Source organism: Colius striatus, chromosome 1, assembly GCF_028858725.1.
Source record: "Colius striatus isolate bColStr4 chromosome 1, bColStr4.1.hap1, whole genome shotgun sequence".
In the NCBI taxonomy this organism is placed as follows: domain Eukaryota; kingdom Metazoa; phylum Chordata; class Aves; order Coliiformes; family Coliidae; genus Colius; species Colius striatus.
The window spans coordinates 68,939,509-68,958,798 of record NC_084759.1 but is presented as its reverse complement, the minus strand read 5'-3'; the positions used below and the strand labels follow the sequence as shown (position 1 = coordinate 68,958,798).

Below are 19,290 nucleotides of genomic sequence, written 5' to 3'. Positions count from 1 at the left end.
AATGGAATTAGTAAATGTTGCAAACATTTGCCAAGATCCTTAACACATACCTACACCCGAATAGCAAATTTACCTTTGGTATAAAGCTTTTTGATGCTACTTTTAGCTTCTCATCATATTACTGTCTTTGTAGATCTATAGTTGCCTACCAGCCAACAGGTGAAAATACCCATGCTTTTGATGCAGCAGCGTTTTTCAAGTCAGTTGGTGTTTTCCTGGGAATATTCAGTGGTTCTTTCATGATGGGAGCAGTGACGGGGGTTGTGACAGCTCTGATATCCTTTCACATGTAGCTCTTGCAGACTGGATGCCACATTCAGGTAGTAATGCAGGTTTCCTTTTTCCAGCTATAACGAAATTTACTCTAGGTTGTTTGAGTGTGACGGTGTGATTGGCATTTGTGTGAAAGGCACTATAGATGCCCACAGAAATAAACTGTATTTCTGATATAACTGGCTACACTGGAAGCTTTAGTGATGTTGCTGCATGCTGGAAACCAAGAAGGAGGCCCTAAATAGAGATGGCCTAATGTTCAGTTTCTTTTTAGGAAGTTTAAAAAATTAGGTTTTCTTATTAGGCTTGAAAGGCATATCCTATGGTATGTTTGATTCTGTCTTCAGCAAAATCATTAATAGCCATTTCCAACTCCACAGGATTCTTTGAGGTCTGCATTTAGACTTTCTGCCACAAATTTGATGCCATCTGTCTTGAATAAGGTTGTATCTCTACCAGCTTTAACATGGCATGCTTGTATTATCTGTTTTGTTCTATTGAAACTTACTGCTGCTATCTGATTAGAGCTCTGAGGTGTTCAGCAACCAATCTCTGTGGGTTTTGTTTTAGGCTGAGACAGTAGACCTTAAGCTTGACCTGCTCTAGAAGCCATGATGCATCTTTAGGAAAACATTAAAGTGATTTGCTCTCAGGCTGGCTAGTGTGATGATATTTGTGTATTTTGCAGATTGCTTTGATCTGCCAAGGCTTCTAAACACTGGCCTAAATGGGGTAAAATGAGATATTTAATACAATAACCATGAACCTGTGACTAATCTTAAACAAGAATGTCTTAACTGTGTCTTGTTATATACATACTGTGCAGATTTGCCTGATACATCTGCATAATGGAAACCCTTCAGGTATAAGGGGGAAGATGTGCTGTTGATGCTTTCATGTTCCATTTTCCAGTTTCACTGATCTACAAACCATATGTGTGACTCTAGCTGCTCAAATGCTGTTGCTGTGTTTTTTGGCTTGCTGGTTGGCTACTAAATTACAGCTGAAATGCATTCAGATCCATTTTGTAAAATCAGGCTTCTGAAGCAGCAATTGGTTCTTACTGCTTCTAATATTTGTGCCCAGGAGGCTGGGAGAGGGAAGGCTGTTCAGAAGACAGCCTCTGTGGTGATTTTTATTATGTGGTTTTTCGTTGTTTTGGGGTTTTAGTTGTGTTGGACTTTTTTTTTTCTTAAGAACACAACAAAATAAAACAAAATCCTTAAATTATTGCTTAATTGTACAACCTTATTTTCTTTTGGAAAACTATTTAAAGTCATGGAATATGCTAGAACCACACTGTAAATTTGCATTTTACTCTTCATATCTAATTTTGAACCCATGACTTAAGTAATGAATGAAGTTCATAGGCTGTTCCCATAGTGTGAAATACCTGTAACTGGACTCCTCAGAGTGAAAGGTTTCATGCAGCCATGGATTGTCCTTTGGAAACAAATAGAACACTTAGTTTTTAGATACAGATAATATGCAAGGACTTGTTCTGGCTTTCAGCAAGCTGTCTTGACCTCACTGTCTGTAGTTATTTTTATAACAGTTGAGGTATTGTACCTCATGGTATTTTCCATCTAAATTGCAGAATCTGCCAGGTTGAAATGGAGTGAAGCAGAAGACTGTGTCTAAGTAATAAAGAAAATTAAGAAAACAGAAATAATAATTTAATCTGAATCAACATTTCAACTCAGTTATCTGAAATAATTACTTGGGGTTTATCTTTACTATTCTCCTACCTTCATCTTCCTCCAATTGATGAGCACAGGTTTTCATTTCAGATTTAATGAAATGCTTTTTTATGGTTACTTGTAATAACAGCAAGGGGAATAAAGAATTCCACTGATAAAGCTGCCAGAAAAGACTGGAAATGAGGAAGTAGGCAAGGGCCTTGGGCAGAACTAACTTGAGGGAAACAAGGCTCAAAGTCTTTGTCCTCCTGTGAAGTGGCTGTGACTTTCCAGGTTCCTAAGCTTCCACAAACGCCTTTTGAGCCAGGCATCGGGATACGTTTGTGGCAGGATTATCTGGGTGCTCGGTGGAAAGACAAGTTCTAATTGTTGCTACAGTGGATGTGACTGCTACGAAGTGTGATCTTATGTGATGAGTGTGATTCAGCAGCCTATGACAGTACGTCCTTAAAAGTTTTAGAGAGAAGGTTTCTATGAAGAAGTGACTATGTGGAGAATTAGGTTTTTTTGTATTTTGGTTTTATGATAGCTCGGGCCCTTGTTCTGAGGAAGTAGACGTGGGGGGGAAATACGATGCTGGCCTTGGGATTGCTCCATCCTAACCAGACTCCCAGTGAAGTGCTACCAGCTATTTACTTATGATGTTAATCACCTGTGGCTTGTTATAAATGCTGTATTCTGTGATAAATACCACAGGAGGCTGTTTCCACCAAGTCTTTTGGGCTACCTAATTGCTGCTTGCAGGAGGCAGTCAAGAACGCTGAGTGCCAAATCTCCCAGGACCTGTGCACTTTAACACCACTGACCCACATGGAGCTATGACTCCTCAAGCAAGCAGTGCTGCTATTAGCCTTCAGATTGTGTAGTGCTGCAGAGAGCCTGGGATGCAAATGAATTACACATAGAGAGCAATTGTGGATGATGTGGCCTTGATTCCTTGGTACCATTGGGAAAACGATTGCCTTCATGTGAGCAGGAGAGAGTGCTGCCACCTTACTGTTTCAAGTGTCCTTGCTGTATTCTTGCTGTCCTCCTACTTGGATTTCAGAGAAGATTGTGCTAGTTTTGTCAGCTTTCAGAAAGACCAGAGATCTCTCTGCCACCCCTGTCAGCACATATCTTTCTGTGTCTTATAGTAGAGTTGCATGTAGCTGTCTACACCTCAGCTACAGTGAGTTATTCAGTGTTTCGCTCCTACCAGGATACTGATAAGGAAAAAAAACCTTCTAAGAATTATATAAGTATGTGAAGACCTGTATTTAACACTACTGAAATTTCTTCCACTTTCAGTAGCTGTATAAACTGTTAATTCAGTGTGTTTGACATTTGTCAAGCTTTGCTCTCTTGATTTACAAGATGAGCTTATGTGTTCTTCCCCTTGGAAGACTGGGCTGCTCTGAGTTAGCTTTTTACTGTAAAACACATCAAAACAAGGAGATAAAATACATTTTGTAGTAGGCAGGATTTCTATTTTCCCTCTAAAGGACAGAAGTAGCTACATTTGTTGAAAAAGACTTTTCAATAAATCTGAACAGAAAAATTCTGGTAAGACTCCTTCATCTTAGGGTTGCTGTAGTCATGAACAGGCCTGTGAATGAAATGCTTTTGAGTGTATTTTACCTTTTAGTTAAAGATGGGGAGATCTTTTTGGGAGTGGGGTGGAGGGGAAGGGCATAGAGTAAGATATTACTTCAAAGAAGCAGGCCACAATCATGCCATGGATATGCAAGAGAAATATCCAAAACTGACTGCTGCAAGGGGAGACCTTGATTCTGAAGTTTGTCTTGATGTGATGGAATTGATATTTCCTGTCAGCAGAAGTGTTTTGTTTTCCAGCTAGTGTTGGTTGTTAGCACATAAAAGTGATTTTCCAGAAATAAAGGGTACATAGAAGCCAAAGGATTTACTTGTTGATCCCTTAACAACTGACTTAACGTGACGAAGTTTACCAAGTTGCACTGCTTCCCCCTGCTGGAAACGGCTCTCTTCTTCCTGATGTCGTGGAGCACTTTCTTGCTCGCCGAAGCCTGTGGATTTACTGGTGAGTTGTTGGGATTCGAGCACACGAAGGCAGAAATCCTGTCTATTTTAGCAGTCATTTTTCCACTTTCTCATTGAAACTTTCGTGTGTGAAATAGGATTTTGGTACTTAAGGTTTTTTTCTTTTTTTTTTTTTTGAACCTTCTGTACAATGACACTGAAGGTGCAGCTCACTGTGTAACAAAGGTATTTAAGAGCAATGGCTTGGTTCAAACACCAACTCCTCATCTTGGAATCTAACTCATGTGAAAAAAAGGCTCATAAAATCTCAAGATTAAGGATGATGTATGAGTCTACTAGAATTTTAGAAGGGAAGATACATTGAGCTCACACAGTAAACTGGTTGATTTTACATCTGATTCTGTTCGCAGGTGTGGTGGCTGTCCTTTTCTGTGGAATTACCCAGGCACATTATACATACAATAATTTATCAGTTGAATCAAGAAGTCGCACTAAGCAGGCAAGACTTGTCTTTCACCTTCTTTATAGTATATTGCTGTAGTAGTCAGTGTACTGCTGCATTTGCAAAGCACTTTTGTTGCTTGGCCTTTAACATGTGACTGCTTTCTCCCTAGCTCTTTGAGGTATTACACTTCTTGGCTGAGAACTTCATATTTTCTTATATGGGTTTGGCACTATTTACTTTCCAGAAACACATATTCAGCCCAGTTTTCATCATCGGAGCTTTTGTATCCTTTTTTGCTTTGTGTGATTGTTTTTCTCTATTATATGTGCCTGTAAGCTTGTGGTGTCTGTTGGCTTTACAAAATACAGGATGGTGGCTGACCTGAGTTCCCCTGATGTCTTGCAAACACAATAATCTCTGTCTACCCTTCAGATCAAAGCCCCAAGACATCTGTGACACACAGTTATTGGCTTTGTACCGGAGCAAATGTTACAAGTCACATAATTTCAATAGATAAATAAATTAATGTGTTATATTCTATGACTTGGGTACTGGCAGCCAGCAGTGCTTGTGTTACGCAAGTATTTGAACTCTAGAGGCCTAGAAAAGGATTTTTCTCTTCACCTCCAGTGGTCCCCTGACGAAGAAAGCAAACAAACTTCAAGTAAATAAAATAGACTGTGGGTAAACAAATTATCTTTAAGCAATTCCTGAAGGGCAGAGGTCAAGATCTTAGATGATGGGAGGAAAAAGGAATTGAGCTGTAGTACAGACCATGATGTGAAGGGTACACACTGCTAGAAGGTGCTGGTGTTGGAGGTGGGTATCCAGTTCTTGTTGTTCCTGGCTAATTTGATACCTGGCTCTTGAATTCTCTGGAATGTAACACTTTTCATAGAACCATAGAATCATTCTGGTTGGAAAAGACCTTGTCGTGGTTTAGGCCCATCAGGGAACAAAGGCCACGATTAGCCTCGAGTACCGAAGAGGCTGAGGATTGCTCGAGGGCAGGGAGGGCTTAATTGCCGCTTAAGGTTCAGGACAAAACAGACCAGGCCACTCGGTTTGGGGAAGAAAACAGAAAATAATTTAATGCAAAATCAACCAAAACATAACCAAAATGAAACAACCCAGAGTAATACATCAATGAAGAGTCCAACCAGCCTTTTTAAGAACACCTTCTTGCCACCCCTCCCCTCTTCCCGGGTTCAGAGCCCTGATCCCGGTGTTTTTACCTTGCCCCCCCCTGAACGGTTCGGGGGGGGGCAGGCAGTGGGGGGTTCAGTCAGTCGGTTTCCGAGAGCTTCTGCCGTTTGTCCCTCCTCAGGACGGGTGAACTCCACGCCAGTCCTCCCTGCAAGTCCGTGGGGTAACTCACAAGCATGGCAGATCTGCACGGGCTGCTCTGCGGCGCGCAGGCTCTCCAACACGGCCTGGGCCATGGCCCTCGCCCGTCCGGGCTCACCCACACGGAGCTGTTGGTGGCTCTCAGTCTTGCCACGAATCTCCATAGGTTTCAGGGGCACAGCTTGTATTCTCGCCACGGCTTGCAGAAGGGTCTCCGGTCTACTGCTTCTCGTTCCTTCCTCCCTCTCTGGCTGAAGGGTCCGCGTGGTGGCCTCCATCTTGTATCACTCTCCACCTCCCGAGTCGCATTTCAAATTCCCGTCCCCTAAATAGTGATCGCAGAGGCGCCAGATTGGCCCAGCCAGGCCGGAGGTGGGTCTGAACCTAGGAGCCGGGGGAGGGTCTTCACTGCAACCCGCTCCCCCTGTTACCAAGCCAAAAGCTGCTCCTTGCTAAACCAGGACAGACCTTTAAGATCAAGTCCAACCACTAACTTAACACTGCCAAGCCCATCACTAAACCATCTCCCTCAGCACCTCAGCTCCACAGTTTTTTTAAAATATCTCCAGGGATAGCTGCCCTCCCTGGGCAGCCTGTGCCAGTGTCTACCAATCCTCCCAGGGAAAAAGTACTTCCTAACCTCCAATCTAAACCGTCCCTGGCACAACTTGAGGCCATTTCCTCTTGTTCTATAGCTCATTTCTTGGGAGAAGAGACTGACCCCCACCTCACTACAACATCCTTTCAAGTAGTTGTAGAGTATTCCTGTGTCCCTTCCACCTCCTCTTGTCCAAACTCTCCTAGGTCCCTCAGCCACTCCCCATCAGACTTGTTCTCCAGATCCTTCACTATCTTCTTCACCCATCTCTTCACACGCTCCAGCACCTCAATGTCCTTGTAGTGAGGGACCCAAAACTCAACACAGTACTTGAGGTGTGAGTGGTCACACTCATGCAAGCTAGGAATCACTAGATTCCCCTCTGTTCCCTACCCCTATTGAAATGGCTTAACTAGCTACTTTTTCACTATGTTCCTGGCTGCTTGAAAATTAAAAATGTACATGAAGCAATGGGAACTAGTCTTTCAGTCTTGATTTCTCTCTGCCTGCGGCAGGGGTAGGGCTATTGGCAATGGATATAAAACCCAGTGAAAGGACATAGAAGGATGGCCTAATCTTGAACTTGCTGCTTTCTCTTATTTTCTCTCATCTCTGTACTTCTTCTAAGGATTTATCACATTTGTTTTTATTTTCCTTTGGCTATTTGCTTTTTTTTTCTTGAAAAAGTAATACATTTTCTGTGTCTCCTCACACCCATTCTTCTGACTTAAAAAATACTCCATAGCCCTGCAGCCACGGGATGAAGACCTGAACAGAATAGTTGCATCTGGTTTACTAAACATAGCAAAGATGAAAAATTACAATGGCCTTACATCCTCACCCATGTTACACTATCCACCCTGGATTTGTTTTCATCATTTTTTTTTCTCTTTTCTCGTCTTACCTTTTTACCTTTTATTAGATTTTCCACATCTTTTTGTTGCATCTAGAGTGTTTCTCTGCCTTTGAGAAGGGCAGCTGGTACTAGTGCCCACATGTTGCCTCAACAATTACTGCCCTCCTTGAGTTAACACCTTGCAGAGGTGAAGTGTAGAGGCATCATTAGCTGCTGAAAGAGAAATGTTCGGCTGGAAAGACAGAGCCTCAGTGTCACTGACAAAATCCTAATTGCTATTCCTACATACACTGGTCATGATGGATTTTGATGTCTGATTTCTGTAGGCCTCAAAAGGATTGCATAGAAGTCATTTGAAATGTTTGCATGAAGCTTCTTATGTGAAGTAATAATAAAAATCTTATTTTCCTAGAGACAGAATGTCCTGCAGACAGTATTGCTTCAGCAATGGCAACAACCCAATGATGTCTAGACATCTTATAAGGTTTTATTTATTTCCCATATGGAAGATGCTTTATTCTTCTAATGTTGTTATCTCAGCAGCAAATGATCAGTGTTTAGTGGGCTTCTGGTTGTGTCAGTGGTTTATAGGATTTCAGCACATTGCTCTAGTTTGTCCTGAAGCATTCCTTAAATGGTGGAGGGTGTAGTCAGCTTTCTACTTCTTTACTGGAACCACTGTATGTTTTATACCACAGTAAGGGGGGCAGGAAGCTTACCACCCACTGTCATGATCTCCAATACTCTCTCACTACTCCTTTTGAACTTCCTTCTGTAGCTGACAAATGGTTTTTGGTTTCATCATCTTAGTAACTCTACCCTTAAGTGCATGCCAACCAGTAGGACATTTTGCCTCTGAAGGAGCTGAAATGAAGTGACTATTTGCTGGTCTTCTGTTGGTTTTCTTTTAGTATACACGACTGCATTTCTGTTGTTCTGAAACACATAATTGAATTGTGGTGACCATTAGTGTGAATTTTTAAGTAGTCTTCATTTGTACAACTGGTAATTTTATTTCACAGTGCATTAAAAGAAACTTGTTTATATTATTTGCAATTTGCCTCCTGTGCAATGAATTCTGTATGAACAAATTTGGTGAAAGTGTGTTTTATATAGACAGAGATAACAAGAACACTTGATATTGTTTTGTAAACTTCTTGCTAAACCAGAAGCCTCATGTTACACTCAAGAGGGTGTACTTCAGCAAAGTGGAATCCTTAACCCTCAACTGTAAACAGGTTGCAATATTTTTGGGCAGAGCTGCACACATCTACCCTCTCTCGTTCTTGTTGAATCTGGGCAGAAGGCATAAGATCAGCTGGAACTTTCAGCACATGATGATGTTTTCAGGTAAAAGCAAAAATGTTTAGTAAAGAAAACAAAAAATCTTAGTTTTATCTTGTAAACAGTTTATAGTACTGTCTTCTGCTTTTACAAGTGACATCCTTACATCCTGAATAGAAAACTTAGTGATTATTGTGTTGTGCATCTTTCAACCTTTACAAAAAGTGTGTCATGTCTGGGAAGAGTGACATCTTGAAATGTCAGCAAACAGTCCCCCATATTAGAAACAGAGTATTTTAATTTTAAGTGCAGCTGAAGGGGATGGGAAATTGGGATGTAACTCTCCCAGAAGGTTATTTCTAGCTGAGATGATGTACATGTTGTGCAAAAACAGGTATCTGCTGAGAGAATCAAGACATATTTATGGTTGCCCTCTCCCACTTAGTGTAGAAAGCAAGGTATTTGAGTCGAAATTCATTATGATAAGTTTGTCATCTAAAGCAAATCATAGAACTTGTGTCTAAAAATGTGTATCCTCAGGAAGTGCCAGAGAAGCCTCTTATATACAAGAGGATGTAGAAGAGGGAGCCAGGCTATTTACAGTGGTGCCCAATGAAAGGACCAGAGGAAACGAACACAAATGGAAACACAGATTCCCTCCAATCATCAGGAAACACTTTCCACAGTGTTTAAGAGCAGCCATGGGTTGCCTAGAGAGGTTGTAGCATCTCTATCCTTGGAGATAATAAAACATCCAGATAATGACATCTGGATGTCATCCTGGGCAGTCTACTTCAGGTGACCCTGCTTGAGTAAGGGAGGTGAACCAGATGACCTGTAGAGGTCGCTACCAGCCATAACAGTCTCCTACTTAGCAAACCTGCAAACGTCCAAATGCCGTGGCTTGTCCTTGCTATTAGAGTTTCAAAATTGGGGTGGTGGGGAATGTAGGATACCTTTAAATATGTTAATAGATAGAATATTTTTCCAGTCTGTAACAGTTTTGCGTCAAGAACCCCTGCTTTGCTTGTGGAATCAACTAGAAAACTGTGCATTTTCTTTTGATTTCAGGCAGCTGTTTGATTTCCATTATTTATCTTGCTGCTGTCCACAACTTGTTTCTTCTGCATTTTTTTTTCCCGTTTCTGGAAACATTTACTCCTTTTCTTAGCACTTGTGGATTCTCTAAGTTACCAAAAACTACCAGGTCAATTTCTTTATTTATCAGGGAAGCTGAGAGAATTAAAATTTGCCAGAGCCCAGTGCTTTTTTTGCCCGTCAGTTTGTGCCTGTCTGGCAGGGAGGGAGCAAAGAAAGATACCGTGTTATTGGGCTGGCTGCATTTCTGTTCATTCTTTCACACAGGTCTTAGGGGAGCCATGGCATTTGCTCTGGCTATACGAGACACTGCTACCTATTCACATCAGATGATGTTCTCAACAACTCTCCTCATTGTCTTTTTCACTGTGTGGATTGTCGGTGGAGGCACAACTCCCATGCTGTCATGGCTGAACATCAGGTCAGTATGCAACTGTATGCTGGGAAAGCTTCACTTGTCAAATTGCAACTGTGCTAATTGGGTGTAGTTCTACAGAACTTGTTTGATGCTTGCTAGAGGTGTCCTAGGTATTTAGAACATTGGTAGAGGAAGGTGCTAGAAGAGACTGGTGAAGAAAACATACTGACGCTTCTGGGATCTGTTCTGTCTGATGCTTGGCAAGTAGGTGTCTAGGTTCTTGTCAGCCCAGTAGGATATGGAGTAGGGTTGCTTGATACAGCAACCCCTATATTGAAAAAAACCAATCTACCTAGTCCCATGTAAACTTCTGCCTGGAACTCTGCTTGTTGAAGGTAGCATGCTTCCAGACAGAGACAGGCACTTCAGCAGTGATTCACAGTATCTCAGCTCTGGCTAACAGCAAACAATCAGAAATCACAGTTCCTTTGGGGTTTTTTTTGGTACCAAATTATTTCATTTCTGTCCTTTATAACTATATCTAAGTAGCACACTGTCAAGAAGCGTCACTTGCATGTAGTCAGGCCTTCTGAAGGTCACATTTCCAACAACAGGTAATGTAGCACCTGCTGTGAAGTCAACAACAAAGCTGCTTCCAGTGCACTTGTCATTAACAATCATGAGATATCATATCCTAATGATATTTCTAAGCCCAGCCTGACTGATTTCTGAGAACTGTGTAATGACTTGAAAAAGGTATCTGGAATAGATACCACGTGTAGCTTTCCATTTGACACATCTGACAATAGGAGACCTCTGTCCTATGGTGGTATAAAAAGAACTGTGCTAATACACCTCCAGGGAGGACAGGCCCAATGTCTGTGTAACGAGACTGTCTGAAAGTGTGGATTGCAAGGCAGCAAGAGATGAGGTCTGGACAGCAGTACAAAAATAAGAACACTGCCTGCAGTCTGCTAGCAGTGGCTGAGTGAAGTCTTCCAAAGATCTGCCTATAGCTTCTGCTATGGCTGATGCATGGATATTCTTTGTCTGAACTCCACTGGAGTGTATTCCAAAGCATCTTTCAAAAATGAAGCTGCTACCAGCTCAATAAAATCAGTTTTAACAGCTCTCATCATAGGTGCTGGTATCCTGGGCCTTCTGCTGTGCTGCCTGCACCTCTATTGTTCAGGGATTGTAGCTGGGTGTTTCCTACAAATCTTGTCATCCAGCAAGGGACAGGATGAGCTACTGACCAACGAAGTGAAGAGGAATTTTGTTCAATCTGCCTTCAGTTGCCACTGAAGGCAGCTTCTGAGTGCAGTCAGCCGTTACCTCTGCCACAGGGCTCCTTCAGTTGGCAGCTGTAGGACAGGACTAAATCCTAGCATATGACCCAGCTCTTGGGCAACTGGAAAATAGTCTCTGGGTAGCAGCTTGCTCCCCCTGACTCTGAATCTGGGAAGCATCCAAGTATCCACACATACCCCTTCAGCGGGACTAATCCTCTTCAGTGATGAGATTCCATGAGACTGACTGATGAGTTGCTTCTGAAAGGAGAAAAGGCTAACAAGATCCTCTTTCCAGGCATACCCTTCGGGTAGGCTACACTTACAAAAATCATTAATGTGGCCAACAAGGCAGAACAGCTGTAAAGGCTACGATACCATTTCTAGAGGAGTAACTGCCCAAAGGTGGTTGGCTGAACCACAGTTTTGAGTGTTTAACTGTAGTTTTCTGTGAGATTTACCCACACTTTCTAGTAAGCAGTAATTTTAACTGTCATTTATTTGACATAGTTGACAGAAAATAAATGTTTACCTTCCTTATAAGGGAAGGATATAATATAAGCAAGGAAAGTGTACATAGGATGTACACTTCAAAGAACTGCATAGGTCTGCCTGCATTGGCCTTGATGGATACTATTAATGATGGAGACCACATGAAATCAGATTTTGCCAGGAGATGGCAGCTGTGTGCAGCTGATGGAGAAACTTTGTAAAGTAAGCTCTGTGATAGAGCCCTTTTTGCTGGAAAGCAAGAAGCCGTGTCTGACCTGACAGACTGAAGTAAGGGACACGTTAATTTCCAGCTGAGTTCTAGGAGTATGCTGCTTCTCTCTTTTTCTGTCCCTTTCTACCCAGTGGAAGAGGTAAGCAGGAAGTGATGAAGATGGCACAATGTCCCAGTGCCTTGCTCAGCAGCACAGTGTATAGTGCTGCTGCAGTCCTGAGGCTGTGCAGTAGGCAACCTGACCTTGGAGTGGCCTGAGATGCTTTCTGAGCCTTGACACTTGCCCATTGAGTTGGATTGCAAGAGGCTGGAAATTAGTAGTGCTTCCTTACAGGATTATTTTAAAAAAACCACAAGTTAAAGGAGAGAAGGTGGTTTGCTTTCTAGATCAAGTGAAGGGATGTAGGAAACTAATGCCTCTTGTCTGTTGGACTTGAATGTCAGGATTCATGTGGATTCCTGAAAGTTCAGCTCTGGTGTGAAGTTCACACCAGTTGTATCCTGGTTGACTTTGACCTTTGTAGAAGGAAAGATAGAAAGCCTCATGAAGTAACTGGCCTTGCTGCAGTGTGGAGGTAAGGAGAAGAGCCTGCTTCAGCAGAGTCGAGCAAGCTGATTGACCCTTTAGGCTGGTCTAGCTTGCCTGGTCATTGCATGGCAGACCAGCATTACTGTAATCTTGTGGGTACTGGTCTGCCCATCAGTGAGGTTTCTGGATGACCCCTTCATTAGTTCTTGTCAGCTACAATGGGCTGAGCTTCTTCCTTAGGAACTGCAGGCACGTGTCTGTTGTACTGGGCAAGTTAGAGGAGCTAAAACTGATGTCAACACCGAAGAGTCCGTTTAAGGTCATGTCTGCATGATTTAAGTACAACAGTTACCAGAGAGCTGACTCCAGACATGACTTTCAGCTTGGCTTGATACCACTGCTTTCATGGAGAGGCAGTTACATGCATGCAGGAGGCAGTGCTTCCACAAAGATTCAGAATTTCTTTGCTGTGGCTTAAAGGCAGAGGCACATGCTTCTGGCCACATCATTACAGAATAATGAATTGCATAGCAGTTGGAATGCATGCTTTTGTTCTTTACTTGTGGTGGTCCCTTCCCTCCTATGATGTGAAATATATTAAATGTAACTGAGGGATGGAAAGGCTAGCATGAAAAATTAAAATCTGGTAAAGTAAAAAGCAGTTTAAGGAGGAAAATAGGTGAAAATGCCTCTGTTTCCCCCTGCTCTGAGTGTCTCAAGCAATCTGAAGAGCAGGTATCTTCCCAGATAGGATATGATACCAATGTGCCAGGGTCCACTGATCAGGCTTAAATGTACAGCTAAGCAAAGGACCTGTGATTTGTAGCAGAGCCTTGACTTTAGTTTACTACTTAACTGGTTGGGAAATTGAGGTCATGACAGTAAAAGATGAGTAAAAAATAATGGAATCTTTAGTTGCTTTTGGTTTCTGCCACTTGATGTTGAAGAAGTTAAAACTGTGATGTCACGTGTTTTGAATTTCTTGGCTGTCTATCAGTGAGAGGTGTCCAAGTATGTCAGTGGTAAACAGTTATATTTTTCTAGCAATAGACTTTTTTTCCTTAAACTAAAGCATGACTTGAATATTAAATACAGTCTCATCTTTTGAATTGAAAACAAAGAAACAGTTTTCTCCCTGAAGTTTTAACAGCTTCAACAAACTTGAGAGCCCTGTAAACCAAAACCACTGGCAAAGTTCCTCTTTTCAGAAAAGTAGCTAACTTATTGTTTTACTTAGTTGTCACAGGAGAAAAGGGAACTCCTAGCATTTGTATTGCAAAATAATTCCATTAGTGGTTACTGGCCTGGTTTTTCTCGTGTAGAATGAAGCAACACGTAGATAAATGCCTTCCTCTCCTTCATAATCTGCTTCAAATGAGGAAGTTTGTGTTTATTTTAAGGAAGTAATTTCAGTTATATTTAGCAACCTTTTTGTAAATCTTAAAGCATTATCTTTCAATTCAAAATATTTTTGTTATCTTTCTACAATAAAAGTTAAAAGATTGCACAGACATTGTAAACTTAGATATTCACTGCGTTGTGTCTGACTTTCCAAATACAATATTTTCAAGAGCTTTCTATTTAGTGGGGTTTTTTTGGTTTAGTGGGTTTCTTCTTTCAATGAGCAAACTGAAAGAGATCTGGAAATATGAACATAGCTGTTACGTGAACTACTTAACTATCTGGGATGGTAGTAAAGCTGAGAGCTTGGTGGCAGTCTCAGGTTATACTCATATTACTGGAGGTGGTTCAATGATAAAATGTGCATTCCTTAAATACCATGCCTGTGGTGGTGATGCTGGGATCCAGACTTTTGTTATGTTCTGGACTGGACTGTGGTATGTCTGGTAGGAGGTTACAGCCTTCTGTTTTGCAGCCTGTTTCCATTATTGTACAACTTATATCCTTCATTTCACTGCCTTCTAACTGTTCTTTGCTGCCCTTGAAAGGCAGATGCACAGACACAGGTGCTGTCCGTTGTCCTCTGTTGTGGGCTTTTTCCCTTCACAATAGCTTTTTCTACCTGTTTTCTCCAGTTGTTTTTCACTGTCTGGTTTCTCCTCTCTTCCTCCTCCTTTCCCATTCTCTAGTCTCTCATTATCAATCCTGAATCTCTCTTACTGGAGGTGCAGTACAGCCTCTGAACCTCTAGCCTCACTCTTCTGGGCCTTTGCGTTGGTAGGAAAGACAGTATCTCCTCTTTTTGAATATCTGGAAGTAAGCATGGGAGATGCTTCCTTATCTCTGCTCTCGTGCTCTGAAACATAGCAATTCCCACCAGAGAGAAAAAACGTGGGGAAGGCCCAGAGCATGTAGAAATTGGATTGAGATTTATTTAGAGCACATGGATGATATAACTGCCAGGCTCTCAGAAGCCTCACAACACTATTTCAGGAGTCATTATCTCAGTTAGATCAAGTAGAGAAATACCCAAAGGCACCCTAAAACCATCCTGAAAGAACTTTTCCTAATTCCAGGCTTTTTTTAATCAGTGGCTGAGTTTTGCTGGTTTTGTTGTGGGGTGGTTTTTTTTCTCCCCTTCCTCAGCCATCTTCTGATTAAAAAAATGAACTCTTCTAAAATAGCTAAAATATTTAAAAAATACCACACTTATTATAGGCATCTGGGAAATCTTCAGCATAATAACTTGGCAAAGAGACAGCAAATAGAAAGACGTAATGGAAGGGAAATTATTGGCCATTTTTAAATTTTAAGGTTTGCTACATATGTAGAGCTGTCTCAGTGTTGATCTTTCAGAGCAGAGTGCTTTGACCTGGAGTGTAGGTTGGTATGGGAGAAGTGCTATTAAACCAGGAATCCAAAACAAATCTGTCCAGAGTCTGGTATTTGCCTCAGCCCTCAAGGGTTAGATGAGTACATGTTCTTCATAGCACAAGTTATGTCCTTAAATATTTGGTTTATCAAGATATCAGCCTGCAGTCAGGGTGGGTACACCTGCTCTTTGTAAAGTGAGGCCTCTGTGGATATCTGATCATCTCAGCTTTTATTTCACACAAGCAATATATAGTGCATGTAGCATGCTTTATTGGAAAATAAAAGGAGAAATAGGAGGCCAAAACCCCACAAGCTGTGAAGGAATTTATATAGAAAACATTGGAAACCAAACATGCTTCACTTGTATGTTTCTAGGGTTTTTCTCAAGTACAATTGAAAAAGGCAAAGCAAGGAATAAAAAGACACTCTGCTATGACTGGAGATTTATTATGTTAAAGATGGTTAGTCAACTGTTAATTAAACTAATGGAGTGATTTAGTACCACTACCCAGTTGTTCTGGACTGCTCTGCGATTACTTTCTGCAGTGAACTTTTTCTCTTTTAGACTGTATGCAAGTCCAAAGTAATAGAAATCGTCTTGGATGGCTCTGTCTATGTAGCAGCTCTCTTGAGAGCTATTGAATCTAATTTTGAGAGGGAGAAGTAGCTTGTCATGAACACATATGTTTGCCAGCCTGAATCTGAACAAATGAAGCTTACTGGACATCTCAATCATCAAGTGCTGCTGTTTTTATTATTCTTGTCACTTTGTCATTGTCCTACTATTCTTATTTGTGTATGTTTTGTCTTTCTTGACTGGGTAGGGGGTGTTTTTTGTTTGTTTGCTTTGTTATGCTAGGAAGCTCTGTAAAGCTACCATCTCATTAGCATTTTGTTACTCACCTTGCATTCTTGTACTGTACCAGAGTTGGTGACCATGTTCCATCGGTGGAAGAGATGAGTGAAAGCCGCTGGCTGTATTTCAGGTGACACTGTGCTTTCCTTGATACAAAATTAACCTGGTGCTTGGCTTTCCTCATCTTTATAACATTGAGTGTGTGCTTTTCTTCTTACTATGGCATGCTGCTGCTGCTTCTCTTTTTCCACAGAGTGCCATAAGTGTTCCCCAGTTCTGAGCATTTTCTCTTCTGAGCTGGGAGAGTGTACCACACATCATGTCTTGAGCTTTAAAAAAATCCAAAAACCAACCCAAACAAAAACCAACCCAAGAACTACTGCCCCCTAGCACCAGCCCCAAAAACCCCAAACAACAAAAACAACATCCTCCCCCAACAAACACAAAACACCACATCCTTCAACTCTGTGTATTGGTGATTAATGAAGCAAAACTACTATCTCTGGCCTGGGAAGTCTTGAAAGCTGAGAAATCATGCTGTGATCCTTAATCACACAGGTATTCTTAAGCATTCCTTGGGGTTATTTTGTACAACAGTTCAGGTTGGAAGAGGTTTCATGGATGATTTATTTGAGACTCTTTGGAGAGGAAGAATCCTAGTCCTCTCCAATTGGTGATTTCTAGAACCAATACATGGCTAGAATTTAAAATAAATATATCTCTAACTGGCATCTCTAGGGGAATATGTATCTGTAGCTATGTTTATATATATGTGTGTGTATGTATATAAAAATATATATAAGTAAGGAAGACTCTTTAGAATGGGGCAATGGTAAGTTTTTCATGTATCCTTTTGCACTTGAAGGTTCCCAGAAACCACTAAATTTGCCAGAGAAGCAGTATGTTAGCCTGTACTTAGAACTATTAAAATCTTAGAACTATTTTCTATTACAGTCATTCTTGGCTATTGCTACAGTAATTACATATTCTAGAGTGTAATGAAGTCTGGTATTTTGGTAGCTTGTCATCTATGTGTTGCAGGGCCTTGGAAAGGCTTTTAAAGTATCAGAAGAAACGGTTCCACCCATTTTAAAATGACATAGTGGAAAAACTGAAGTAGTTCTAGCTGCTTTTTTTACTATTCCTTTCCATACTTTTAGTTTCCACTTCGTGTTCCACATTTTGTGTGTCAACCATTTTCTAACACACTGTTTAAATTACGGAATTGTACATAGGCTTAGTGTTTCAGTGATCAAGTCTGAGCAACTGTTATCCTACGTGTGATGCTGGAGTTGCAGCTGTAGATTAAGGACCAAGAAGGTCAGGACTCAGTAAAGGGTAGAAATGTGGCGCATCCTTAAGTAAGGATGAAGTAACTAAATGTTTACTGTGCTTCTCTTTGCAGTAAAGGAGGTTGGGAGAGACTTGGCTAGGTTTGGTATTCCTTTCTTTGAGATGATAAAGATGAGACTTTCTTGGAAATTTGAGAGTAGAGTTTGCAAATGCATTATGAAGCCAGGTTGTATATACCTTGAAACTTAAACAGGAAGATTTGCTACCAAAAAAAAATATAAAGCATCCTACAAAATTCAGCCTTGAGTAAAGGAAAATAGAATATGATGGTTGAAAGACAGAAAAAAGTCATGGATTTCAAAATCGTAATACATTTTGTGTTAACCTGTGAACTAAGAAATGCACTTTGAAACATGAGTTTATAGAAAAGAATTATTTAGAAATACTCAAAATATATATCCACCTGCAGAGGAAACTTGGGGAAAAAAAAAGGTAACATGGCCAAGTCTGGGTCATTATTTCTATATTCAAAGAGATGTTTGTGGTAAGAACATTCTTCTAGAAGTTGAACAATTTTCATACAGAAAAGCTCTGTTTTCCTCTTAAGCACAACAGTGAACCCAAATACGTGGCCTGTGATGCACTATGACTCTTTTCACTGAAAAGTATGGTCACCCTGCTTTGGTCCTCCACTAAACCCCTTTCCTCTGCCAAAGGGCAGCTGAAATCCCCCCCAAACAAATGCCCAACCCTGTAAGGCTATGGCATTCTGAAGCGTTTCTTTTTTCTTGTGTAGTGAACGTTTTACCTCACAGCTAAAAGTATTTAGGGAATGCAAGCTATGTTCCTCTTCTGGAACCAGCTTCTTAAACTCCCTGTTTGTGTTGCCAGCTGCACAGCTAACATGAGCATGGTCACTGTGCACAACCTTCCCAACGTGCAGCTGGAGTTTGGAAAGCCAGGAATCTATTGGTTTTGTGTATTTATAAAGGAAAGTGCAGTCTTACAGGCATTGCCATAACTGAGCGGGTTTCCTGATGTTGCTTGTCAGCTTTCTGCATGAGGCTCTGTTAGGTAACTAGTTTGTCTGTAGAAAACCCTCCTTATCATGTCTTCACTGCTTAGTGACAGCCTAAGCAGTAAGGTAAGCGCTGTCAACCTTTCAGAGCTCGTGTATGGCGTTACAATCCAGTACCCTATCTATTTGTCTAGTGTTCCCTTCAGCTGGTGAAGCTTTTTAGTCTTGGGGCTGGTCAGTGCCAATGAATTCCCAGACTAAATGTGCCTAAGGGTTAACATGACTTTGTATGTGGAAAAATGAAGTAGTGAGGAAAGAGACTCAAGAGAAAAATTCAAGCAGAGGTCTGGGTCCGTACTAGCTCTCTATGAAGCTGCTACAGGCTGTCTTAAGAGTGGCCTTTTAGATTTTCCCTGAACCACACTGTCATGTGAGGCTTTGGGTTGGCCCTGAGTCCACAAGATGACTTAAAACTTCAGTTCAATGCCTACTTTTCTTCTGTTGTTCTATTATGAAGTGCTGCCCTGGAAGTCATTTATTTGAAGATGTTCCCTTTTATTGTAATTCATGCCATCTTCTGTGCCTGAATGTACATCATGTGTGGATCACAGCCTGCCTTATGCAAGCATGTGTCTCTGGGACATACAAATGATGTATTCTTACCACCAAGGCTCTGTTTGGTTACTGGTGATCCTCAGGGATGTTGCACAAACACCAGAGTTAGAAATAGGAGAGACACAGCCAAAGTAACAAAGAAATTGCACTAAAACCACCTCAGCCCTTTCCAAGAAAGGGGAAATGAAGAAGTTAGCCATTTAAGACAGAATGTTTTGTCATGGCGTGCAT

At 41.3% G+C, this 19,290-nt stretch overlaps 1 protein-coding gene across 2 annotated transcripts in view; it reads left to right on the top strand.

The window, feature by feature from the left end:
* Positions 1-19,290, top strand: part of SLC9A7 (solute carrier family 9 member A7) — a 75,471-nt gene that overhangs the window by 42,091 nt on the left and 14,090 nt on the right. Inside the window, exons 7-13 of one of the 2 annotated variants that reach the window (XM_061998259.1) lie at positions 134-275; positions 3,909-4,014; positions 4,385-4,473; positions 4,589-4,702; positions 8,459-8,570; positions 9,870-10,023; positions 16,204-16,263. In XM_061998259.1, the coding sequence (XP_061854243.1) occupies positions 134-275; positions 3,909-4,014; positions 4,385-4,473; positions 4,589-4,702; positions 8,459-8,570; positions 9,870-10,023; positions 16,204-16,263 (777 nt within the window). The remainder of the gene's footprint in view (positions 1-133; positions 276-3,908; positions 4,015-4,384; positions 4,474-4,588; positions 4,703-8,458; positions 8,571-9,869; positions 10,024-16,203; positions 16,264-19,290) is intronic. The other variant, XM_061998267.1, reaches the window with a different exon arrangement.